At 41.9% G+C, this 27811-nt stretch overlaps 1 protein-coding gene across 1 annotated transcript in view; it reads right to left on the minus strand.

The window, feature by feature from the left end:
• LOC112467860 (potassium/sodium hyperpolarization-activated cyclic nucleotide-gated channel 1) overlaps positions 1 to 27811 on the minus strand; it is a 171844-nt gene that overhangs the window by 15794 nt on the left and 128239 nt on the right. Inside the window, exons 10-12 of the mRNA XM_025036736.1 lie at positions 10713 to 10853; positions 6372 to 6524; positions 4294 to 4431 (exon numbers count right to left, since the gene is read on the minus strand). Of these exons, the coding sequence (XP_024892504.1) occupies positions 4294 to 4431; positions 6372 to 6524; positions 10713 to 10853 (432 nt within the window). The remainder of the gene's footprint in view (positions 1 to 4293; positions 4432 to 6371; positions 6525 to 10712; positions 10854 to 27811) is intronic.

Here is a 27811-nt window from a genome sequence, read left to right on the forward strand (position 1 = left end):
TATCTGAATTATTTATTTCGAGCAGCTTTTTCGCAAATAAACCCCGACATGAAGGATATAAGTCGCCTAAAAGCATTTTACTTTGTCAGAATTCGCGGGATGTTCGAGTAAGATGATATCTCGCTGCTCTTTCGAATGTCGCGTATCTATTACGTTATAGTTTAAATATACGATTAGGCGAGTATTTTAACGAGACGGCGGTATTAACTTTGCGATTGTTACTCGACTGCGGTACGATCGGACGGTGATTTTGTTGTACGTTCTTAGCGGAGAATTAATTGACAGTGTTGTCTTTACGATAATGCGTATAATAAGCAGGCGACGCAAATTTTACGTTACTTCCTTTGGTATTGTACATCTTAATTTTAATAAATGTATACCTTATGTAGAGATACGTTTGCTGTAGTTTCTTTCGCATCGGTTTTCTTTCATCATCGTTGTTAGATTTTACTTGCAATAAGTTAATATATTTACAATGGACAATATATCAATGTTTAATACTGGATATATATGTTTGAAGGGAGTTAGTCTATTTTGCTTTCTCCTGTCAATGATTTCTTCTCTTTACGTGTAGCGAAAGCAAGTTCGGCTATCTTCCTTCATGAATAAATCAAGGTAAGCAAAGTTATACTGGACGTTTCAAAAAGTTAGCTAAGATAAAGGACACTAGAAACTACTGTAATCAAATTGTACGTATACATATATATATGTAGTATATATATATATGTGTGTATAAATATATATATATATATAAATATATATATTGTGTGTATTAATATATATATATATATAATTATTGATAATAATTGGCGGATCTGAATGCAGGTCAATATATATGAAATCAGCACGCATCACAGCAGTAAAAATTACAATCATCAATAAGAGCCTACATCAGGGAGTTAATGGCGATTGTGAGAAAGATACGTGAAATGGTGCAATGAATAGTAACATGGTAATATCGCGTGAGAATGGAGATGCTCGATCGTAGGAAGCATTTGTAAACGGCTGTGCAATGATAAATTCTCACAGGCAATCGAACACCTGTGTTTAGAGCCATAAATAACCGCCATCAATTTAAACAGCGGATAAGTCCTTTACAAATGCCGTCCCTTCAGCCATAATAGATAACAATTAATAGATATGCAAGTATAAGAAAAAGAAATGTAACAGTCTCAGCGTGATGTTGCAGCACCGATTGTGAGAATCAAAGATTGTGATGCTGAAAAAGGCGCGACTAAAGAAATGGATCCAAATCGACCCAGTTCTAAGCCATTTCCTCTAATAGAGCTACGAAAGCGAAATAGAAATTGTGAGCACGACTGACTAAAAATATGATTCATCAAAAACCTTATCGACCGGTACGCCTTGCGAGGGGCTGAGACGCCGTTCGCTATTTCGTCCGATTGGCACACTTACACGTATTATCTTCGAATAAAAAAAAAGAGAGGGCTAATGAATAATTTCGATACGTTATCGACGATTCGGTCTATATCTGATCTCTTTGGCCTCTTATTCATCTCTCGGAAACGCGAGTGTCGCCCAAAAATTCGCGGTGAGTCCGCGCCGTAAAGAAAAAGAGGAATCTCTCAATCGGATATTTTACGACGTGTGTCATAATTCGGTCGGTCGTTCCGGTCGATCGTAAATAAAAAAAAAAAAAAAAAATGAAGTACAGTAGCCGTGAGAAATACTGAAGAAGGGTGGAGACTAAAGGGCAATACGTGTCACGGGCCTTATTCAAGATGCGTCGACGGTCTCGCAACGACGGACTCCGCCGCGAAATTCAATTACCCGTTACTGTTTACTAGATAAGCAGAGTATTATAAAATTTCTGATTCAATGCAAACACAATACGGAATTCAAATGCGATTGATACCGCTCGCACGAATTGAAAACGCCCGCGGAATCCACGCGGCAATACCTTCCTGGAACGGGCGCCCTGTTATCTACGAGTAACAGCGTATGAAAGGCTGTTTACACTTTCGCGAGACAATATTGCCCGGGTTTTTTTTTTTTCGTAGATACAATACGTAGCGGAGTTACAGAGCTTGTGTTTGCTAAAAAGATAAGCTGACATAGCCGCCGGTATATATAAGAGATAATTTCTTTTTCAACACGGAGAAAATTTTATGTTAAATTTTACTGTGCTGCCGCACCAACTGCGGACCATCAAGACGCCCAAGTTTAAATGCTATAGTCTTATAGTAAAATTACTATGTCCATAGAATTTAGTGATACAATCATAGCATTATTATAGCATTGAATGCTATGATCGTAGCATTAAATGCTATGGACATAGTAATTTTACTACAAGACTATAGCATTTAAACTTGGGCGTCTTGATGGTCCGCAGTTGGTGCGGCAGCATAGTAAAATTCAACATAAAATTTTCTCCGTGAACTATTTCATAAAAAATATGGAGTATCGCAGAAAAATTAAATTCTTTTAACTTAATAACAGCACTGGATCGTGCACTGAAAATACGGATGGAGAGAATTCAATTTATAGCGGATTAAGATCATTCAGATGGCGGCCAAAACGGCGGCTCTTATTAGCCCGAAGTTTCCTCGCGAATGCGAATGCAATGTTCGTTCGGGGAAAAAGAGAGTTTTCTGAAGGAAGTTCGATAGGAGAATAAAGTTCGTGCCGTCACCGAGGCGACTCTTTATACGCGCCGGCGGCCGTTGGGCGCTTATTTTTTCGTCTCGACGGGAGTCATTCGAAGGGAGCCGGTCCTCGAAAACAAGAATGAGACCCGCCATCGATCCCGGGCACGGACGGCTCTATCCTGACAGGCGGCGGCAATAGGATTGTCGATGCAGAGAAATCGGAGTGATACTTTGCGTTGCCAATCCTTTTTCTTCCGTCCTCGGAGCTACGGCGAAATCCCAAAAGACGCACGAGTGATTTCGCGGCGCTTTAAGAAGCTAGCTTTGATATCGCGTTCATTAAATCGTGCAAAAAAAAAATGTAAGCGGGAGAAAAAGATTTTTCCCCGTTAATTTTCTTTTGTCAATTCGCGCGCGCAGCGAATGCGAATGGCTATTTCAGTTTGTTACAGTTGGTTGCCGTTCGGTCATTTGATACAGTACCGCGCGGGTCACGAAATTAATCTAGTGAGATTTATTTGTCACGATATTTTTATAGAATTTTTTTGTATAAATTCTTTTATATAAAAAGATATTTTTTTCTATAATTTTCCACTATTTTCATTTGATTTCCATTTCACATTTATAGCGATGCGACACTACATTGAGACACATATGTAACTTCGAATTCAAATAATCAAATTTCGCAATAAATTTACGGTGACTACACATGCCATAAATTCTGCGACAAAGCCAATAATAATAGAAATATGTCCTATACAGCCAGCAAAATTGTATGGTAGATAATGCAACGTCAATCACAGTTAAATTAGATAAAGCTCGTTTTTCAGTGTGTTTGTTTGAGAAAATGTGATATCACGACTGTGATAACAGAGAGGCTCGTTTAATTCCCTGCTCATTTTATATTCACGTAAATCTAAATTTGCGTTTAATTTTGTTTCAACCGTAATTTGAAAATTATGCTTAATTTTGAAAACATCCCGGAAATAAGCGTATTAATAATATAATACGTATCTGTATTATTTTTCTTGCATGCAGATTGGAATAGTTATGAGAATTTTAAGATAATTACATTTTCGAGATTTCTGTCGGCGAAAGAAATGTACCGCTTTTAATTAAATAAATAATAATGAGGCGCACGCAAGTAACGATGTATAATTTAGTAATGTATTCTCTCTATTATAAAGAATCCTGTTGCTTTTATCCTAATTGTAATTCATAGAGAATATGGAATTTTTTTATTAAGTACAAATTTTAATCCTTTATCCTTTTTAAATTTACTTCGGCTATTTCTTAAATACTGTTTATTAATAAACCATAATTTTTTCCCTTAATGCAAAGAGACCGAAGAATTAATATTCCTACTCCTCGAAGTTAGTTTCTTTTACAGATCGGTAATCGATATACATATATGTATATTTTAATCTCGTTCACCGCGCGGACGTCGTTGCATGAACGTCGATCGCGATTAAAAAAGGTGAAGATCGACAAGTGGGTCTGCGAGAAAAAGAGAGATAGTGAAAAATTGCTAGAGAGATCGTTTTTAGATCGGCTCATACCGGCTCGACGGCTTGCCCTCTCACAGAGTGGTAAGAACGTGAAACGTGAAAACGTGATCGTGAAAAACGAAGGGGGACAGCTCACGGGCCCCTGGTCCGTTTGGAATATTTACCGCACTCTTTACCTGCGGTCCCCATATTGAGAATGCTGATCTCCCCGAAGTAGGAACCCGCCTTAAGGGTGGCGAGCACCGTCTTCCCGTTGTCGGCCACCACCTGCAGTCGGCCCCTATTCACTATGTACATCTCCTTTCCCACCTCACCTGCAATCGCACAAAAGTGACGTCTAAGCGAGGGCTAATTAATTCCCGTCGACCGTTCCTATCCTTGAATCTAACTTAATCAAGGCGTTTACGCTACATCGCTGCTCGACAATCCCCCGATAACAAAGCTGGTATAAAAGAACAGCGCTACAAGCTACAAGTCGTATTTCCCTCACTCCGAGGGATGAAAAGTTTTGCGAATGTACTTAACATAAATTTCAGTTCTTTTTATGCAGCAGCTTTTTTATGAGTCTATAAAAATAATAAGCCGTCGACGCCATTGGTCCAAGTACAGCGGTTGGTACATATATCTCAAGGTATACGACAAGGGGCTGGTACCTCTCTCTTACTACGTAGAAATGTGCTCGTATCATTCCACCAATCCGACTTTTGTCATCATTAAACCACGACGTATTTTTCAGCGGAGGTACAAGAATAGAGAAAAAAAATCAAACAAGGATAAGAGTTGGAAACTTTTACAACGAACACACGCACGTACACAGACAGAACCTAGATTACCTTTTTGTCTCTTCCTAAAATGTTACACGCGGAGAAAAATATCGTTACAATTAATTGACGTTGGGAGGGATCGACTATAATAAAAAAATAGTACAAAAGAGCGCAACAGGATACGCGAGGAATGGCCGTCATTTGTTGGGCAAGTAGTAACGCTCAGTCATAATTCCGACCGTAATCGCGCGACGCGATGCAGCGGCGCGGCGGAAGTGCGCGAGGAAGGTCGCCCATCAAAGGTATTGCTTCCCGCATTCCTACGCGCACATGGCGGTCATTCCGCCGGTAGTGAAAAGAAACCCTGTCGAGAGAGAGGATAAAGTGGATGGAAGGCAAACGATCCGCGGGAAAGGACGATTCGGTTCTCGGCTTTCGCGCGCTTTGACAAGCTGGAATTACTCCCGCGGCCGCTCACGGATCAAGAAATAAATACTAAATATGTCGATAAAAGTGCCAAGCAATAGCGTAAGCTTTTATTTGTGCAACGATATACGATGCGGGTATACGGAGAGTATCTGGAATGCGTCATAAATATTCAAAAATAGATAGCGAAGTCATATTTTTCAGCGAATTCCGTTCCGACTAGATTTCTCGATATCGAAAGAATAACTGCTTCCTGAATATAATTGTCACTTAAATAATCGTAAATTTTGTTCCACGAGACAAAATATGAGTTGAAAGAAAAAAAGACCACGTTCCGTGACGGTAGGGTACTAAAAATAAAAGAAGAAATCATTTTTGACATAAATAGCCATTCTGGATCGTCTTTAGCCTTTTTTTTTACGGTATTGAATTCTGCTGTATTTTATGAAAGAAATATATTTTCGGAGACTTGCGTGTTGAATGGCGGTGTCAGTCGTTAGAATTTACGAGCCGCTTCTGTATGCAACTGGACTATACCGAAGTAGTTATGCAGAGAACAGACAGTGGCTCGCGCTTCCTTCTATCGCGTTAATAACGAGCGCGGCAGTCACTTTTTCGGTCGTAAAATAAAAATATTCGTCTACCAGAGACGGTCTCCGGTGACGGGGATGGAATGAGAGAGAGAAAGAGAGAGAAAGAGCGCAAGCAATCATTTTTCACACCCACGGTACGTCGTTTGGCGTATTTCCAGCACAGCGTGCCTCCGTAAGCAGGGCACACCGAATCCGGGGAGAAATCGCGGGGAGTGGGAAGAGAAGCCCGGTATCTAGGGTTCGCACCCCTGAGGGATGCCGTAAATGGCGAAACGGGAATGAGCAAAGTCGACTGTTAACAACGGAACATTTAGCCACATTTTTTATCTGAATCCTAATTTACGGCATTAATTCTTCCTCGCTAAAGTGGCGCGGAACGAGGAGTATGTGTAAAACACACGCTCGGCCTAACGCTTCCGAGAACTCCTGCGCCGCGCCGGGAAGAATGATGACCGGGAGCGATTTACATACCTTTGCGGCAGATGTAGTCGCCAGGTGAGAAAAGAACGGGCCGTAGTCGCAGCACCAGCTCGCACAGGAAGCCAGCCTCCGTGTTCTGGAAAATCTCGACCCTCCTCAGCGTGTCCAGGTGCACGTTTATCGCGATCTCTGCCTTCAGCTTATCTGCGAAAAGCGATTAAGTGCGGAGCGTGAAAAAAAAGGGGGCAGAGCACCGGAGAGGAATCCAAATCTCCGAATTAATTCCGGAGAGTGCAGTTTATACTTTCGCCGCGCGGAACAAGCTGAAAATGCAACGTGTACCTACACCGCCGCGCCGAGGTGGTTCGTTATAACGTGTAAAGAGAGAAGCGTATCCATTTTTAATTAACTTAGAATTTCAAAAATTTACACGATACGCGTCCTCTCCACCCTCGTTTTCTTCCGCTATTTCATATACTCCCCCGCTTGATATTTAAAATTTCTTCCGCGACGAGGTAGTGAAATTTTTGTGCGCAACAATTTACGTCGTTGCACAACAACGGCGGAAGTCGCCGAGCGCCGGAGGACTGTTTCTGTTGCACGGCGACTTCGTCCGAAACTTCAAAGTGTAAAACTGTTCTGGAAAAAAAGGGTGTTTTTTTATCAAAGCGACGTCTCATTAGCCAGACACACTTTGTCGTACTTATTTGCGAAAGGTGGAAATTCCCGTCGCAATTAGGTGGCCGACTAAAAATGGTCAACTAAAGGGAGCTCTTATAAACTATCGATATATGTCCATCGATTTCGACCATAAAATATTCTTTTTAATATTATCTCGCGTAAAATTATTCATATTTTCGCGCACACTCATAATGATTTAAAGCAGTTTTCATTATAAAGCTAAAACGCTTCGAATTTCAATGTTCGTACAATTTGAATCTCCGTTAAATTTCAATGTTTGCATTCTTTTCGGAATATGTATAAAGAGATTTATTACTATAAAATTTTAATTATTAATTATTTGCTGTTTAAATTATTTCTTCGATTAAGTAATAATGATTTGGTGTGCGGGAAATAATCGCGATTATTTCTGTGCGAATATATTAGGTATTCTTGGCGGAAATACAAATATAGTATGTATATGCTAATTAATATTAATACTAAATTAATTAATAAACAAATATACTCTATTAAATGTCTATTGTAATAAATATTGGGAGTTATTCAATTAATAACACCCTCGCATTAATAATTATTCCCTCGCAGATTAATATAGGAGTTTCGCAAAATAAGATTTATTGACTTGGTATTATTTCCCGCATGAATTTTTGATTAGCAGGGTAAAGCTTACTTAACATATTGTTACTATTGTTACTGAGATAATTATAGCCGAGCGTACACCAGAAATTGGTAGTTAACCCAGAAGCACGTCGGCCGTATAAGTACGCAATACGACGTTACCATTGTTATTGCGGCAATGCAGCTGCGTAATTAGCACTAAAGTCCGAAAATTAGTGTTAATTGTGATTGTGCAAGCTGTTGCAAGTATCGGGAATATCGTTGGCATTTTTTTGCTTTTCATGCAATTTTGTCGCCGATCGATATGCCTTTTCCCGATATATTAATACGTAATGCAGCCTAATTGCTCGTCTCTGTGTCCCGATATAATCCGATTATTATCGCCGCGCAAAAAATGTCCGTACCGATTGTTTTATTACGCGTGGGCACAGTACTACAGGTTGTTTCATTATTAATTAGAGGAAAAAATCTTTCAGGCAACATTCTGACATCTCGACGAAGTAAACTGCGAAAATAGAATCAGAGATGATAAGATTTGATGTGTCGTCCATTTTATATCGGGAGGAATATCTCGTAAAGACGTAATTTAAAATTAAAGATAAAATCAAAATTAATTATTCGTTAGAGGAAATGTCCAGTATTATACAGAGACGTTCCGTGGGCCTTCGATATCATTTCCGGGACTTTATCACTCGCGTTATAGCCGATTAAACGATCTATACGTATACGAAAACCTTTGCATCGTAATGGCCAACAATTTTTCATTTCGCACTAATATTCAATTTCCAACTTCTCGTTATGTTGTGCATTATACTTGGAGGCTTTATAACTCGCGCCTTATAGCAGGTTTATTGCTTGGGAAATGCGCGCGCCATTCGAACGAAACGATTTTCAGGATGTTGTCCGGTCGTTCCTTGCCGTTACTCTCGTGGAAACTCGTCTGAAAAGCGCCTTCCGCTTTTGCGTGGGAAATAATAACGTTGCTCCTCGCCATTTATTCTCTCTTTAACATTCTGCGTTCTAGACTGCGTTACGTTAACTCGGTTAACTATGTCCAAATTCCGATTCTTCTCCCGTTAAATAAAGGGGACGAGCTGAAAACCGTTATTACAATGGTCGGGTGAAAAAAAGGGCAATATGAAATACACTTTTCTCAGTTTGAGAAACAAAGGGACTCGCGCAGGAGTGGTTAACGCAGAAGCCAGCTGCTGCTTTATTATGGAGATCCTTTTCTACAGTTGTAAGGAGAGCGATTACAAAGAAGTCCCTCAAGAAGTACAAAGAGAACGATTGAAAATTTTACGTCACGCCACAAAAGAACGGGTGCTATACGCCAGGCGTATGAAAAAATCGGTCGATGTTTTCGCGAAAGCGAAATAATTACATTTTCGAAAGTTTACGATAGCTTCGAGAAAATAAAAAACTGACAATTTCCTTCTTAGTGGGAGCTTGACTTCGCGTTAAGCACTCTTGTATATCTCGTGCAATAAATTTCAGCGTAAGTCCTCCTATGTTACCCGGCGCGGCGCAGCTCGTGGATCCCCGTTCCTTCCAGTTTATTTGCTTCTATACACACTGCGTTTTATGTTGCATATAGTCTCCTTTATAGTGCGTCGCGAGCGATAGAATCATTATTACGACGCTGCTTTACTAGCATTTTAGTGGGGAATTCTCAGCAGAAATATCGTTTCATTCCAATAATCGGCTCGGAGTCGCCTTTAATAGTCGATTCAGAACTTCATTCTCTTATCATTTACGAATCTTCTACATTTTACGCAAGCAATAAAAAAAATTATCTAATTTAATAAGGAAAAATATAATCACATTTTTTATATTATAAAAATATTAGAAAAAGATGATAATATGTAATAAATAGATTTATCTGTCATAAAAGTAGGTCTTTAATTTTGTGTTAATAATAGCAAATATGCATATTCGTTATTGGTACAATATACAAGTCGATTTGGTTTTCTATTTGTTTTATGCAAATTCTAATTACGTAATAAATAGATTTATTTATCATAAAAATAGGCATTTAATTTCGTGATGTAGTAGATATATTCGTCACTGACACGACGGACAGATCGATTTGTTTTCCTATTTATGATGCAAATTCCACTTACGCAAATTGTTTGTTGCATCACAAAGAGAATGTGGATTTAACGAGCGTGTGGGGGAAGGGGGGAAGGCTGAATAAATTATAATTTTCGGATAAGTCGGGAGCTTTCAGCGCGCACTTTTATCTCGCCACTCTGCGACAGGCGCCCCAGCGAAAATTCGCCCACGTCCGTTTGCTCTCGCGCGGTTTGCATTAAAGGGCGACGATGTCGGCAACCGCACACGTAGCCTGCTTACGCGTTGCTTTGCTCGCATTTTAGTTTGCGGATCCTGCCAGCGCGGTTATGAGATCAAATGTTTCCCGTGAAATTATATACGCTAACACACCGCCGCGAAAGGCGGCGGTATCGTTTCATTGCTCTCGTAAACACTCGCCCCGCGTAATTTGCACTCGCCGTTATTTGACTAATAACACTAATAAATTTGACTAATTAAAAAATAAAAAATTCTTTCCTCGGAATTTGCGACGGACAAAGTCCGTTACATTAATTACACGCTGCGTTAAATTACACGTTCGTGAAACAGCACCTCACCTTGCCGCGCTTGCATAGATTCTGCAGACTTATATAAATATCATAAAGTTACGGCCACGCCGAGACGACGCCGGATTTTCATATATATCTCGCGCTTATGAAAGTAAATTTGCGCCCGCATCTCTTCTATATTGCGCATTAATAACGATAACTACCGGGTGAAGAGAAGATAAATGATTCATATAAAAATAACTAATTATGTCTGCGTTAATTGCATTACTTAGCTTTCATAAATCACTTATGCTAAAAATAACGGTACACAAGCGCGTTTTTTCTGTAAAAAAAAAGAAGTTCCGAATTCGCGTGAATAATATTCGTCACAGATATTCTCCTCAATTTTTAACCCGCGGTTGCAGTTTCCAGATGTTTTTCAGCAAATTAAGCGCGTAATTTTTTTTCCCGTGAATTATTTTTGACATATGTGCGTGTAAGCGAAACTTACCTGGAAGACAACTCACTGCTTTCTCCTCGTCGGAGCACTTCTGCGTCAGCCACAAATAGTCGAACCACTTGATAACTTTAACCTGCAAGTGATTCGGTACCCTCCTCATCCGCATGTAAGTCTTCACGCCGTCCAGCTTCGCTGCAACCATCAATTACTGTTAGAATGTATGTACACTCTCAAATGACGATAAAATAACAATTGCTTATAAGTGCCTGTGGCGATTATAATTGACCCATAACTTCATTTCTTAAATTCGCATTTATCGTGCAATATCTGTCACGCGATCGCTCGCGCTACACAACAAACAAGATATTAATTCTCCGCGAGCTAATTATGCATATCTATGACGCACCGTTTCCGTTAATGTATAATGTGTTCCGGGTTCCACTAATTATCATTTAAGCATCGAAAATCACGCGTGATATCGTGCCATTTGCTAATTCGAGAACGTGATAATACGTCATTATACAAATGAAATGTTCGATGATTATTAATCGTCGCGGTCAATATTGACGATTAAAGTTGATAAAATTGCATATCGCCTTCGGTCTCGCGTGAGTTCGCAAGCTGAATGATTCAATGAATGAACGCATTACAAATGTACGGCTTTTGACAAAGCCAAAGAATTAAATTTTTTACGATTGGATTACGCTTCCATGAGAACGGTGTTTCATTATCGACATAGACTTTCTTTGTTCTGTTTGAAAAGCCTTCTCATTGTTTTCACTTAAGTGAATCAATTATGCTGATTATTATAAATGAACGATATATTTGTATAACTTAATAGTTTTCTCTGGCGCACTCTTATATTTCTCGCATGCAACTTTGGACCGAGGCAAAGACCATATTGCCGTAGTTATATCAGTTAATTGAAATGAATGAAGGCAAAAGAAATTCTTTCTCGCGGGCGATCTCCATTCTTTCTCATCTCTCCGATGAGGAAAGCATCGATGGGATCTGTTAATATAGCGATATTCTGGTATATCCACCGTACAATCATTGCACAGGTCGCAGATCAATAATAATGCAGCGAAACGGAAAACCAAGATACGGCTACAATTTTACGACGACTCCGGCGCTATATATTCATACAAACGTGACATTCAGAGGTAGAATTGAATGAAGATACCTACTCAAAGTTATAATTTCGCTGAATATATTAACAGTATAGCGAAAAATATAATAATGCTCGAGGTATTAAAAGAGATGTAGATTTTCTAGATTCCGTAGATTTTCGTTGAAAGAGATTAAAAATCCTTGATTATATATAAAAGATGATGAGCAAATTCGACAATTTAATTCTATCTGAATTATATGACGTTTCAAAAATCCGTATATACACGGAAGAAATGGATGTCAACAGCATTAGTCTGATTGAAAATAATCTTGTTAATTCAATAAGAGTATTAATGAAATACATACGTCATGCTCTTGTTTTAAATAATAAATTGTTGTTGCCTCATTAATACTGTTATATAGAATTAACAAGATTAGTTTTTCAATCAGACTAATGCTGTTTAATACATCGTTTTTTTCATGTACATTTATTTTACTTAAAAATTAATAGGGATATCATTCTTGAGCATTTTAATTATTGCCTCTTATGCATATTACGCACATTAGTACTGGCACGAATGTACGTAAAATAAAAAATTTGCAGAATTGCGTAAGGAACGGCTGATACGTGCCCCTCGTGCCAAACTGTTTCGTTGACAGAATGTAATTTTGCAAGTACTTTTACGACGTACTTGAAGAAAACGCGGAGCGCGCACGTAGCACGGTTTCAGCTAAAACTTCTTGATGGCAAGCCAGCGCTGAGTAAATGTTTCGACGAAACGCAAAGTAAAATGTACTCGTGTACTCGCGTCGGATCATCTGAAGATTTAGCGTCGGTTTGTAACGCGTCGCATGTACCACGGATATTCAAAAGTATGTTAAACAAAGAAAAATAGAAGAATTACGGTCGGATTTCAACGCGGATCTGTCTCGCGTCGCTGAGGATATAGACATTATTACTGGATTCACGTCGCTCGCGTCCGTTACGTTTCGAGAATCTATAAATATGGATTACGAGGAATGAAGAATGCGTATCAAGAAATGAAACGTCAAACTGTCTCCGAACGCCAATTGTTATTCATGTTAGATATTCAATCGATACTGAATCGCGCAAGTAAGAAGCAATGGGATCAATAAAGGAGGTATAACGTGTTTCTTTGTCAGATTACATCGAGCTGTTGCATTCATAAATATGTTCGAACGCCTCAATCATATTTTATAGAATGTGTCCTATTTGGAAAAGCTTATTTCTTCTGCAGTTTGTCGACGACAAACTATCGACCAATATTATTTTTATAAATCGTAAAACTTTTCCGCAGATTTATATTTTAAACATAAAAAATGAATTCCATTACTCAATTCCATTAGCTGTCACACGTCTCTCTGGATTAAATTAAGTAATCTCTACGGCACGTAAAATTGAATATTTCGCGGATTTTATATGAAATATGAAATTTTTTGCTACCCGAGAATCTTACGTTTTCAAATTTAGCCGGTCCTTTTTTTTCCATTTCGGATGCTCAAATGTTAATGCACGACGCGACCCGAGAGTCCGCAGTGCGGAGTTCACTGCAGCGATCTAATTTTGCCCCCGTATGGCTACCGGGGAAACGGGGTAGACGTCGTTTCGGGGTTCCATCGCCGATCTATTCCGATATAGCCGCGAATAATCAATCCCAGATACTTCTCGGCGCCGGATTCTATCCAAACGGGATTCCCCGCGAGCGGATCTACGAGCGCAATCCGGAATTGGCCGAAAATGGGTACAAAACGGGGAACGCTGCCGTCGCCGGCCTGGCTTCGTCTCGCCTGACTGACAAGGAAGAGGGGGTGGTTTCTATCGGAAATGGGCTTTCGACCGGCCGGCAGCCGTGCCCATTTCGACGGCGCAATTTAACTTACTCCCTCGCTTTTCGCGCTTCTATATCGCGCGGCCCGTTGCGTCTCGCCGCCAGGATTCGCCGCCGCCGCGCCGGCCGGTCGGCGCGGACGATTCGGAGGAAGGATATGGGGCATGGACCGATATTGATAATATACAGCGACGGCCCGATTCGGTCGACGGCGCGATCAAAGGAGCGAGAAGATCCTTGGCCGCGATCCAGCCGGCACCGTTCACCCGCATCTCTGATCATTTTTCCAACGGGTTCATCGAACCGCGTTTGAATATGGACGTCGAATTCGTAAGGAGCGTTCGATGGAGATGCGAATCTACGCTTCGGAATAAGGACGATGTCCTTCTTGGAGCACTTATGCGCATGCAGCAACGCGCGAAGTGGTCGCGTCGAGACATACATATATGTATAAATCTTCGATAACGGGGTTTCAAACTCGCATCGACGGGCTTGCTTCTCGATATTACAAATGCGAAGAAATATAGTTTGTGCCATTGTCCTTTTTTTATAGTCATAAAAAACTGTTGGGATCATATGTGTATAATATTAAAATTGGAAAGATTAGCATATTATTAATTTCTCGATGAATTTCGTTATTGTTTTCTTCCGTGATATGTTTTTTATTTGTTCGTCTATCGTTCGTGGAAAAACCTGTGCGAAAATATTTTAGATTCTATAATTATTACAATATAACACACTCTTATCTCTTCATTTATACGTATATTCATTCTATGATGGTTTTTTATGCGGTTGAGAATCGCGTAAATGGAGTCTGCTAGAATAAAAAAAATAAAAAAATACGTAAACGGAAAAAACCGTTTTATTGAAGTATCTAAAAATTTAGCTAGATATAGATCTGAAAATAATTTTGTTGCCCCATCAAAATAATTATAGTAAGTAGGTCGCTGAAGTATGATAATAATGCTGTAAAAAGTTTTGACATTTTAGCAATCAATTTGAGTGTTCTACATAATAATTTTGATGATCCAACAAAATTATTTTCAGATCTGTATCTAGCTAAATTTTTAAGTATTTCAGTAAAACCGTTCTTTCCGTGTAAGAGAAAAGCTCGTGTGTGTTGTAAAAATGTTTGTTTCACATATATTTTGCTTTATTTGCACGAAATGCAAAAAAATAAATTTGTTATCCCTTAAGCTTAATATACTTTCCACAAGTCAACTAAAAAAGGTCACAAAATAACGTAATAAGTACAATCAAGTTAAGAACTTTTGACTCCCTATATAATAATTTCAAAAAATACCATAGACAGTTATATTTTCTTATCGCGTAAAATGAGATCGCGTAAGAAAAAAACGTGTATAAAAAGTACCGTATAAACGGAGAGATTATTTACCGTAGAAAAAAAAACTGCGGATAAAAAATACCATGTAAATCGAGAGATGAGTGTATAATATAATAAATAATATTGTATAATAATATTTTATAATAATATTGTAAGTAATGTTGTATATATAATAAGTAATATTGTATAATAATAACTAATATGGTGCTACAATATAATAGTTAAAATACTATTCAATTTTATGGTATTAATTTCTAGTTACTGTCGGATATTAAAGCGAAATGTCCGACACTTACGATCTGAAATGTTCGTGTTCACCCTGAGTGATCTCGAAGAAATAAAGGGGCAATGTTAAGCACCAAAGTGAGACGCACGTGCGTCAACGTGGAACGAACGTAAAGCTCTACTACCGTTGCTTAACGACGGAACTTTCGGCTGTTATTTCAAGGGTTAATGGAAGGCATTCGCGCACTCGTGCCAGCAGCAAGATCAAAGCGATAATTTCTGGGCTCGTTTCCAACTCCAACTCGATACAAGCTAAGTCACGTTTATTTCGCGCGCCAAAGAGACTCGGTTTTATCACGACAAATAGCGGGGTGTACCTCGAGAATGATTGTACCACTGAAAAAGAATTTAAGTGGATCCTATTATCTCTTTTCATAGACGTCGTGAAAGTTTCGCGGCGCTTTATCATTCCGCGAGCGAGAGATCAAAGTTTGAAGCCTCGGAGAAGTTAAATTTCAATTCGCTCGGAAATCAGCATGCTAAAATACTAAGTAGCGAGTCGTGACGGCTTAGCCTTGTAAAAATGTATGATGCGCGCAGAAAAGATGGCCAACCTATGTTCTTTCAATCTAGCTCGCCGTGAAACATCGAACGAACATGAGTTGGCCATCTTTCCCGTATGGCCATCTTACCCGAGTTTAGCCTATATAAACGACGCGAGTAAATTCTGTCTTTTCCCCTTTAAAAAAATTTGCACGAGGACTTTGCTTGAAAAATCACTGTTTGTCCTCATCGATTCTGGTCGTCAGGCTACGACCCCTAAACGACACGTCGACGTTGTCTGTCCGAATGCGCAACCTGAAACTGACAGTCGCAGACGAGGCTCCGGAAGATCGATGGATCCTCGAGACGCGGTCTTAACGACCTTGTTCCATGTTACCGATAGCTTCTACCGGAACGTCATTACTTTCCTTTCAGTCCACTCGATCAAGGCACTCCCTCTAATGAACGGCGTCTGTAAATAGTTTGCACGTAATAAAAGTAAAGACACCGCCAGACTGTCCGCGCCGATCCTATAAATCATCGCCGGCGACAGAAAAATATGGCCGCGTTATTTCTACGGTTATACCTCGGCAGAACGAAAATTCCATTCGACCCGTGTATTTTGTCACAATACTATTTCTGAGTCTCACTTTTTTCTCCCCTACATTCGCGCCGTGTCATCCAGCACTGCGCAAAAGGTGCGCCTTTTTTATCCAAAAATATGACCGTTACACGGATTTCGTTGAAGCTTGCGTTACGATCGAGCAAAATAAAAGAGAAGAGAAAAAGGGAAAAAAAGGAAAAAAAATATCCTTGCCGATGGCTCGCTTGTTTCGAGGGTTGAATAAGGCATGTGCTCACTAAACACCCGAAACAAAAGCAATGTACCCGGCGAAGGCAGTTGATTAGCGAGCCGCTGGTGCTTTTGAAACCCCACTGCGCCGGCAGGTATCGCGGCGCGAAACCCCCTCGGAGTGGATTAATTTTCGCGAAAGTCTCCCGGGCCAATTAATCGGGAAACGCAGCCTCGTTAATTATTCTGAACAAGCGTGCGTCGCGCGAACGCGCGGGTTACCCTATTAACAGACTCGTTTCTCATTGTTATCGAGAAACGCGATATTCCGCAGGTTTATAGATCACATCGGCGGCGCTTCGGACGATTCTTTCGCAGTTCGGATTTCGCGAATTTCTCGCGAGTTTATCCCACAGTCCCACACATGTCTGTCCGCCCCGTTTTGAGCTTGTCCCCGCACTTGAAACAATAGCAACAAATTCTATTGGAACGGAATGCGCTTTTCAAGAAAAGAATGCGTTTCGCGTGTCTCCGACTCGCGACGGCGAGGACTTCAGCGCAGCGCGGAGTGATTTTTCCATCGGAAATAGTGGGGAAAGTTGGCGCATATTTTTCCCGCCGGACGGGAGGAACGCCCGGCGTGCGTTCGTTACTCGGATAATCTCCCGGATCCATTGAGCGGGATTAAAGGGCTTATCCCTTTGTGCAAACTTAATTCCTCTTTCCTTTCCCGCGCCCGGTCATATATGCATACGCAGGTAATACCCTCGCCGTCCTTCTCTCGGCGCGACGTCTCGCCTCGTATCGCGCGACGCTTAATCCAAACCGGCAGCTCCTATTTATTCGGATCTCCCGGCAGTTACGCAATTTCAAGTTTCGCTAGGGAAACTTTCAGGAATTTGTGCCGCGGAGTGTAACGTGTCCCTTATTAATCAGGTAACATTCAAACGCGTTCTATACCGTGAAAATTAATATCTAAATTACTTCGTCGCGTTAGGAGCGCAGCTAACGTCGCGCGCGCGCGCGCGCCACCCACGTTCCTTTCGCTCCCCTTTGTCGCGAGTGCATTATTCTCCTCGTTTGCGTCGCGATTATTCGTGTCAAGGAGGAGTCACCGGCAACGGTATACACGTGTTTATCGCGGAACAGGCGTTGTCGAGCCAGCGACGTTCACAGCAGACTCGCTGTGAACTTCCCGACAATTCCATACAAACGTATCTCTATTGCGAGAGGACCGAGTTTTCCGAGGCGCGCTTTTATCTACCTCCATGGGAGAAAAAGCTCTCGTAAATATCTAAAGACCACAGTGATTTTTCACCAATAACTCGCTCCATTACGCGGATGTCGCGAGCAGCCGCGACAAAGCTCGGTCTCTCTCCCTCTCTCTCTCTCTTTCCGTTCCCCTATGCTTCCTGCAGAGTAGCAGCATCAAGCGGAAAGTGAATTTTCAACGCAACGGATCGATGGGGACCGAATCAACAGCCTTTCCGCGTTTCCGCAAACGCAAATAGAATTCATACCAGCCACAGCGCCCCTCCGGTGTCGCGGCTCCGTTATATTTCGCCTGGAAACGGCTTTCGATTCCAGGCTCTCCCTCTCCCTCACCCTCTCCGTCGTACGCCGGTTACTCCCAGCGGAAGCGTATAATACGAGGGCTTTATTTATGAACACGACGAATTGAGTGGACGTGAGGTGAACGTTTGAGGGTACGCGAAACGTTCGCTCGCTCCGCCTGGCATCCGCTTTATCCGCTCGCGCTTTGCCTGAGGTTGGGTTACGGCCGCTCTGTCAGCTATGTATTATAGAAACGGCACGTGTGTAGAACGGGATCGTCTGGGGACGCACGGTGAAGCCGAAAGAAAAGGGGAGGACTGAAGGGTAAAAGAGGAAGATATTGGATCCCGCGGTATTCTATCCATTTGCCGTCCGCGCCCGCGTTCCCGCGACGGCATTCTCACATCGAGGAAAATGTGACATTCAAAGCCAAGGCAAATATGGAACGGCGAGTAAGAGACGGGGGAGGCGGAGCCCGGCAGCGGGACGACTCGAAATCCGTGCGCGAAATTGCATTGGCGATACGGTATGCACCCGCCGAACCGTCGTGTCGTTTGCTATCACCTGTTTCCGAAGAGCGCATCTACGAACGGCAAAGGCAACTTCGTAATCGAATCTCCGCTCTCGTCGCTGGCGCTCGTGCGGGCCCGAATTAATGATTGCCGTAGGAATGGAAGGAATTTCGTTCGGCGAACCGCACCGATCGAGACTGGATAATCTCAATTTTACATCAGCTCTTACCGACTCTCTTTACTGACTCTTTGAACATGTCCCTCCAAACTATCTGCATACCACATGGCTGATAATTTAAATTTTATCATTCAAAATGTATCGTGCAATGTTACGTACCTTTTAGAGAAAGATATCAGTAATAGAATCATTCATTTGAGTAGAAGTAAATTAAACATACAAGTAAATTTATTCATTTTAGGTATAGATTTGAGTCGATCCTATAAGAAATTAATTCGTAACGGTTCACGGTTTCTCTTTTCTATCGCTTTCTCTTTGCGATCAAACGCTAGTCGTATAATAAAATAATCTCGACACCCGAGTGCAAATAATCGAAACAATTATTTGCTCGTTCGGTTGTCTGAACGAACCTAACAATCTATGTAACTACACCGCACCAATTAACCGTGGTCAAGCTAACGAACCAGTCATCGTGTAATTCGTTTGCCTCGCGGCGAGCGAGCTACATCATGTGGCGTTAGGTCGCTCTTCCCAAAACTATACCATACTTTCGCACATCTGATCGGTTTCTTCGAAATTTCTCGTGTCCGCAGCTTTTATCGATAAAGTGACTCTATACTTTTCATTTACAATTCCCTAAGATCAATATTTGTTCGCAAAAAAATATCAGGGAAGATCAACAATCCTAAATAAACGAATCTCTAAAATTTTTAATAACGCAGTAATATTTTAAAAACAGAATGAGCAGCGTGATTTTAGCTGATTTAAAAATTGTATTCCTCGTGTAACTTCGATCAGATTTTATCTTTAATTACTTTTAATTTCAGATTTAATTTTAGATACAAAGTTGACTATCAAGAAAATATTTCTCTCTTCTATTAGAAATTAGTGCTCGTTCATTTGCGTTCATTCTCATCGCTTCTCAGAATATTACTCATACGCGGCGGGAATTTCGTCGCAGTAGTTACGGACTTGAGTAGTCAGACGTGTTAGGTGCGGATGTGTGCCTCGTGGAATAATCCGCAGTGAAATCGGCAGCCGTGAATTTTCGGCACGGTCGATTGGATACGGGTGTACCGATAAGAGCTACCTATAACGTATAATTTAGAGGATCGGCAGATCGGACTGAAATGGAGCGATCCGTCTGAACAAACTCAAATCCTGCCAGACTGATATGCGCCCAGCACGAGTACGCGCATATGTAATTAGGCGTTAAGGCAATTGGCATCAAGATACATTGACGGTGCCGGAATTAGCGGAGGGCTCTTTGGTTCCTCTGGCTTTCGCCGATAGCAAATGCCAATAGACATCCCTATTACGAATACGATTGCCTCAGAAAGCCATAATTGCGGTTCCTTCGCTATCTCAGCGCGTAACATGTTAATTCCGTCATTCCATCCGTGTCCATTACGGCTGTTAATCGGTGAAAGAGACTGAATCTGGAATGAATGGCAGCGGCGTGCGAAAATTGGCTTGGTTTACTCCAACTTTAGTTACGATTTAAATAAACAAATTTCGACAAACGCTCAAGAACTTATGCCCACATATATTACGGTATTTGCGGCTTTAAAAGGGCTCAAGGAATAATAAACATGGGAGAATAATATACATATATTGTCTGACCTACTTAAACCTAACTGAACCGCGGAGTAAAAGAGTAAAGCTACACAAGCGATTTACCAGGAAAATTTGATCTGTTTTCTGCCTGAAATAGTTTTCCACGTATATCGCGAGAAAAGGCAGATATATCTTCCGGTAATTCCTCACAGACGTTGAAAGGATGAAAAATGGTATCCCTTGCAAATCTACCTTGCAAATCATCGTATCACGCGTTATTACATCTCGATCCTATTCGCCGATATAGTCTTAATAGATGTTTCGCGAGATGTGCACGAACTCGTTAACTATCATGCTCGGCGTGTTATCGGAAGCGTCGGATTTTGCGCGCGTATAAATCTCCTTTCGCGAGGATTTCTCGCGGGACGAGCGGGAATTCCTTCTCCGTTAGATTCGAGTTACGTGCCTCCACGCGAGATAATCTACCGGCACGGGCGGTACGTAAGGATCGAGTCGCGTTGTACCTTAATCCGCTTCTTTCAGTGCGGCTGAATGGATTTGAATTTTCAATTCAGTCTTATCGGTAGCGCGGGGGTGAATTTTACCCGCGTTTTCTTGCTACGGAATCGCGTTCTCGCTATCGCTTTTTCGACTTCTCTGCGCGCGCGAGGGCGAAATTTTTTCGCTCTTTAATCCTGAATCGCGTTTCGAAGCGACTCCGCTCGCGCAATTGATAGTCAGCGTCAGAATTATCCGGGTATAATTCAACATTCGTGCGCGTTTTATTATTAAATTATTAGATTAAATATTATAAGCAAAGGCTCATCGAAATCTCGAAATATTCGAAAATATTACACAACGCGTTTAATTTTTCCCTTCGCCAAACCGACCGTTAATTTGTTTGGAGTTTCTCTTAGAGCGCGCAGTTTTTCTTCTCACTTCTAGAACTCCTCCCTGCGATGAGAAGAACCGTGAAAGGAACTCTCGGGGATACCCCTGTGGAGTACGTGTTCGCTTTGCCCACGGAACTGCGGGGGCGGAAAGCCTTTGATTATCGGGTAGAAAAAACGACGGGAGCATGCAGCACGCTGACGTACCGTGAACATCGGCCCGAGAGTTTATTTAATCGCGACTGTGTGAAGAAATTTGTTTGGTTGCGAATCTAACAGTCATTATACACTCTCAGTCATTAGATTCTCTTTCGAAACACGTTTCGTTTGCTGATGCTTTTTAAATTTTTATTCAGGTTCTTTCCTGTTCCCGGAATTTCCTCCAGTGAAATTGTGGCGTCTATTTTTCTCAAGCGGATGTAGAAGTTAGTTTGTGGCGTTTCAAGCTTAATAATATAAACCAAAAGTAAAAAAGTTCCACTTCCTTAGTGAATAAATTCCCTATTGATTGATAATTAAAGAAAACTTGCTTCTTCAATAATTTAATAGATATCCGGCTTGTTAATGAGCTATTAAAAGTTTCCTTCACATTTAATATTTTCCTTTATAAATATTATCGATGCTAAGTGCAATTTAAACAATATCGATACCGATATTGGTGAAAGGCAAAAGCCTTTCGCCAATGTTAGCATGTGACAAAGGGAAACACAAGATGAATAATTCGACGATATACTTTTGAATGATGATAGCGCAGTGGGCGAAGTAAAGCGGAACGTTGACGTCGAATGGCGTTGCGGGAGCGAGTCAGGAAGTAGAACTTCCGAACAGATTCTCCTGTTACAAATTAACTGCGGATCCCGAAAGTTGGTCTGACTTTTGTCAGGAGAAACGCGCGAGATTCACTCAGACGGACGGGTGCTTTGTTCCGCACCATTTCAATGATGATTGCGTGATTTCATTGTATAACGAATCCGTATAACTTTGCGTGATTCCCTTGGTTCTTAATTAATCTTTCCTGGCTCTTTCGTACGAATTCGTTTGCGTTCTACATAAAGAGCAGGAAGGATCATGGGTGTGTCAAAAGGGAATGACGTGCTTAATATAAGTGCGTTGTTTAAGATCTGCTTTAATTAAATTAAAAAAACAAAGAATGGAAGGGGAATTGATAAATTACAACGTGTGCGTAATTTCACTGGACAGTTATTTGTCAAATTGTGTTCGATTTAGTAATTTTGCATTATAATAATATAAAATGAGTACTGACTTTACGTTGCTTAAAACAATTAAGAGACGATTCTTTTAAAGTTCCGCTTATAGAACGCGCCGTTTAGAGGAAAAAACTAGTATTTTAGAAGCTCTAAAATACTTATTATACCGTACTTACATTCGAAATGATTTCTCAAATTCGCACTGTGCATATTGAAACGTAACAAGTGACTCGGAAAATTAACCAGCACGATGCTTGCGTCGAGTCCCGCTAACGCCAGTGATGGGACCGCGAGTATACACCGCCGGCGGGATGGCACACGTACATTTCCGGATGTGTATGCAATAGGCAACGATTTGTGGAATTTAGGCAGTTACTGTCGCGTGCGGGCCGCGAACAATTTAATCTCGCTGGATCGTTTCTAGCGCCGATCGATGGCGGGTGCAAAATTGCCGACGCCAGAGATCCGCCGACGTCGGATATGCGCGGATACCCGCACGGCCGGCGTCGGCCGCAGTACGTACGTGGCAGCGTTCAACAAAGCGTGCAATTCGCAGACCACAGAGGACGCGGACACGTGGCTCGTTTACGGCGGCCCTTTAATCGCGCCGGAACTTCGGTCACGGTTTCCATTTACCAACTCCTGCATCAGTACCGGAATCGCGAAATTCCGCGGTCAACGGTGCCGCGTTGGCGTAACACGTTTGACATACGGAAAGAAATGTTAGTCGACATTTTGTGACACTCTTCAAAGCGACATGCACATCCATGTCATCACAATTTTTCTAATCAATGCTCTAATCAATCGAGAATCGTTTGAGCACGAATTGTTCCAAATTTTTAGATATATTTAATAATTTATGTAAAATTTTGCTCATTATAATTTTGAAAACTTCCGCACCGATGTTATTTTACATTTTCAGTATACATATAATTTATACTTCGCGTTACTAATTATTAAAAACAAATTTTAGTACATCCCGAAATTTAACATAGACTTATGAGAACATTTTTTAATGAACGTGTACTAATTGGCGCTAATAATGTCAGGGTATACGACACAAGCGAGAAATAAGCAAGAATGGAAAGTAAAGATAAATCAAGACAAAGTCGGCAAAGAGATCGCGGAGTATGCGGATGACAGATCGAGTTGCTGATGGTAGCAGATTTTGTCTCGCTTACAGAGAAATATAAACGAGCGACTTAATCATGCGCGTAAGGCGACAGCGGGTATACCTAGAGATCCTTTGCGATGGAACGAACGTACAGAAAGAAGCTCGGAATAACCCGACAACTGGCAGCAGCTTCGGCGCGATGAATCGCCATTCATAAAACAAAGGAGCGCAATCTCGCTCTTCCGCGGAACACGCAACGATGCCGGAAACGCCGCCGCCGCCGCGCCGCGCCAGTCCGGACGACGCCGTTCGTGGTCGCTGGCCATAAAGAACGGTTTTCGCCAGATATATATGTCACCAGCCCCTAAATGAATCTCGGTTTTCGTTTCTCGGTTTTTGATCTCGGTGGCTCCACCGAGCTCCACAATCAGTTAAAGCATCGCTATCGGCAAAAAGGTTTTTCGAACTCGCACGGATATTGAGCCCGTCGAAATTTCGCAACGCTCGCAATTTCCCAGATAAAAACGATACGGAATCGAGACGCGGGAATCGCGGGATTTTCATCCATTTAATGCGGCAGGTGCGCGTATGCTCGCGACACGAAAATCAGGCTCGCGCACGGCTATGGAACCACGTGTTATTAATGCAACGGGGCATCCTCGGTCGCGACGGCCGTTCAATACTTTCCCGACCGGCGGGATCGTCGGTCGCTCGTCGGCCCCGGCCTGGCACCGGGGATAGTTTCGTCCGACAACGAGGACGATAGATCGATGACGTCAGCGGGATCTGGCTATTTTTAGCCGTGGGAGAGGCAACGCTAGTAGTCTGCGCCGCTGGGGCGACGGTGGGGTGGCAGAAAAGCAACGGAGGGGTGGAAAGCTGGGTGACATCCCCGGCGTGTGCTTCGCCCGACTCATTCATCCTGCTGACCCAAAGAATGGAGAGGGTTGGTTGGTGAAGAGTCGAGCGGGGGTGGGAGAGACGCCTGCGCAAACTTGCCCGATATACTTAAGTTCGATGGACCATTAGATTCAGAGAAATTCGGTTTCTCGAAGCGAAGCGGGTACTAAGCGACGAGGGAGAGAAAGAGAACGAGGGAGAGAAGAGAGAGAAGAGAGAGAGAGAGGGGGGAAGGAAGGGGAACGACGGTGTGCAGGTGTGTGGTTACTCGCGAACCGATCGATTTATCGAGGGGGTGAATAGCTATAAATAGACTGGCCGCGATTAGCGACGCGCTGGTGGGAGTTATTGATATTGGTATTGATACTGTATTGCGGTTTGGGTCATTGCCTGGCGAAATCGTACGACACAGAATGAATAGCACGCAGCTATATAGAGAGATACGAAATGTTCCACAAGACGCCAAAATGAGAGAAACTAATCACGCTAAGAGCGCATCCGTAATCCAGAGAAAAACGCAGCATTCTAGAAGGTTTGTCATTGTGAATAAAGAAGCGTTGGCATTCTACATTTTTTATGATTATTTATAATTAAAAATATCTGTATAATATAATACAGAGATATTGCGTGTTGGAGATATATTTCAACGTTATGCAATATATATATTTCACAGTTTCGCATCTAAACTAGAAATTAATCGCCAAGGTGATCATTTTGATGCTAATCTCGTCCGACAGTGCTTTGCACTCTGCCGGCTTTCCATCGTTTGTTATTTTATGCTAGTCAATTTATAACAACAGCGGTATCTGATTATACAAAGTCCTCTATATAGAAGCTATTGGTAGACAAAAATAAGTACGCTCCTTTCGTGTCGAATAAAATCTCCGTTTCCGGGATTTGGAGAATTTTCTCTCCAATAAATAGAAAGAAAAAAAAAACATTAATTGTTCGATCAAATCGTTGGCACATCCAGTTTCACGTGTCGATTACGGCAAGGCAGAAAAACTGTCGGTGAAAATCAACGTCGTGATCGACATCTTTGGTTGCACGTAAACGTAAACAAAGCGGATTTCGACAGATCCGTTGGGAGAACTGCTAAATTAGGAAACGAGAACCCTCAGTCGGCTAGGTTCGCGACAGGTTTTAGGTTCGACCGAGTTATTTGCGAAAACTTTCCACGGCACGACACCGCGGAGAACGAAGGGGGAATTTCCGGTAATCTCCCGGAGTGCCCCGCGGGAAATCGTAAGATGAATTTCATGATTGATGCTGATGACAAGCATCCGGCACATTCGTCTTTCCTGAACGGGTGATATCGCGGATACACTTTCGCGCGCGTCTCTCTCTCTCTCTCTCTCTCTTTCCCCTTTTCTCGCTTTCTTCTCCCTCTTTTGAAAGTTCGCGACGGAAGAAAATCGCGAGGGAAAAAGTTTCGGCATATCGAGAGACGCGCCGCGTGCAGAAGACATCGTCGGTGATCCCCGATCCTATAAATCGCGAGAGCGCGCGGAGCGACGCTGTTCCAGGTTCCGGCCGGGATTGTTCGCCGATCAAATGCATTAGGACGGTCTCCGGGTGTTAAAATACGTGTCGGTCGCCCCGACGACGGAAACTGGCTATTGAAATTCCACGATAATCGAGGGAAGTTCTATTCCCTGTTTGTTCTGGTACGTTTCAGTAGACTCAGAAATGGTTCATCTATCCTGCATTCCCGCCGACCGTGAGAGAGATTGGATGGATGGCTTTATGCGGACTTTGCTACAAATGGACCGACGATTCCAGGGTATAATTTGGAGTGCTCGTTTTCGACGTGGCAGTGGCACGGAAATTAAATTAAATTCGATATTGTTAAGAAGCGACTTTCGCGCGACATTTTTTGATCTGACAATTATCAACACATTAAACAAATAGAAAAATTTTACAAATGTGTTACAAACGTATCAATGTGACAAATCAAATCTTGTAGTGTTTAATGAAGTACGAACTAGAATCAAAGTATATGTAAAACGCTTTTGACGGAAAACTCGTTTAGTCCATGTGTTGTGGTTTATACAATTATCATGATGATAACGTACGTGAAGGAAGAAGTACGTGTGGGACGAGTTTGATTAATGGCACTTTGGAGAAGTAAGAAATACATGGGACAATGCTCGAAGCTACGGTTAAGAAGCGAGCGTGGACTGGTTTTTGCTGTAATAAAAGTTTTTATAGCGACGTACACACTTGCACGAATTCACGAAGGAGAAGAATATCGTCATTTGTCTGAGCGTACTTACATGAAGGAAATGCGATAGCCGTTCTTGTCAGCCACATCTACAACGTAGCCACCGCACAATCGCATTCCGCGCTTTAATCGCAGCCGTTCATTACACGCTAAGGAGACAGGCAATTCGGGATTTATACGAAAAACTATTTGGCATTTTACTGTGAAACGTTATTGCACGCCATGAAGCTTTCAGTCACCCGATGTGAATGTTAATAAGACGCTAAAACGAGCGTAAACATTAAAGTCATATGAAAAATTTTCGCGAAAACGGAGAGCATAAGAAGGAGAACATTTATATTTAGCTTTCATTTGGAATAACTTAATTCCTTTTATATAAAGATTATCTCGCAATATTCAATTCGAAATATATCGTACGAATAAGCTTGTAACTCAAAGTGTTCTGTAATTAAAGCGCTTTAAAAATATTATTTTTCTTTTTAATATCGCCCCACCCTCATCACACGTCTATAGACGCTTTTATAAAGTTTAGGATTAAAATTAAAATTTTCGATCGCTTTTCCACTAGTAATAGACGAGAAAATTGGAAATGGGAAAATGGGAAAATTAATAGGTGGCGATCCAGCAGACCGCTGTTACTCTATATACATACCCGTGAAAAATATCGTATTACGGACAACGGGTTAATTGCGCTGAAATTTCACGCGTTTAAATTGTGATCGATTGTATCGACTCGCCCAATTAGGCAACAACCACGCTGGTTGCAAATGAAAGAAGGGAAATTGCTGCCGGTTCGCTGAGCAGCGCCGGCTACGAAGGACGGCAAAATCGTAGGGTAGTTCGGGGGCGGGTACGGTAATCGGACCAACTGCAGCGACGTGAGAGCGTTTGACGCCGGAACCCATTACGGAAAATTGAACGATGTTGACGGCCCGATCGAAGCCCCCGGTGCGACACCGTGGGATCTTCCGAGTTGGAATCGCCGCGCCGGTCGGCCGAATTCGAAATGGTTTGCTTTCGGCGGCGGTCAGCCGCTTTTGCCCGATGGACGCATCGACTATGTGTGCGCTCCCGCCCCTGATGATGGACACTCATGAACCGCGTAATTCCCGGAAAGGAACTTGAGTAAGGCGTGACGCTTCCTGAC

The sequence above is a fragment of the Temnothorax curvispinosus genome, unplaced genomic scaffold (assembly GCF_003070985.1).
Source record: "Temnothorax curvispinosus isolate PA1 unplaced genomic scaffold, ASM307098v1 QBEX01017838.1, whole genome shotgun sequence".
Lineage (NCBI taxonomy): Eukaryota > Metazoa > Arthropoda > Insecta > Hymenoptera > Formicidae > Temnothorax > Temnothorax curvispinosus.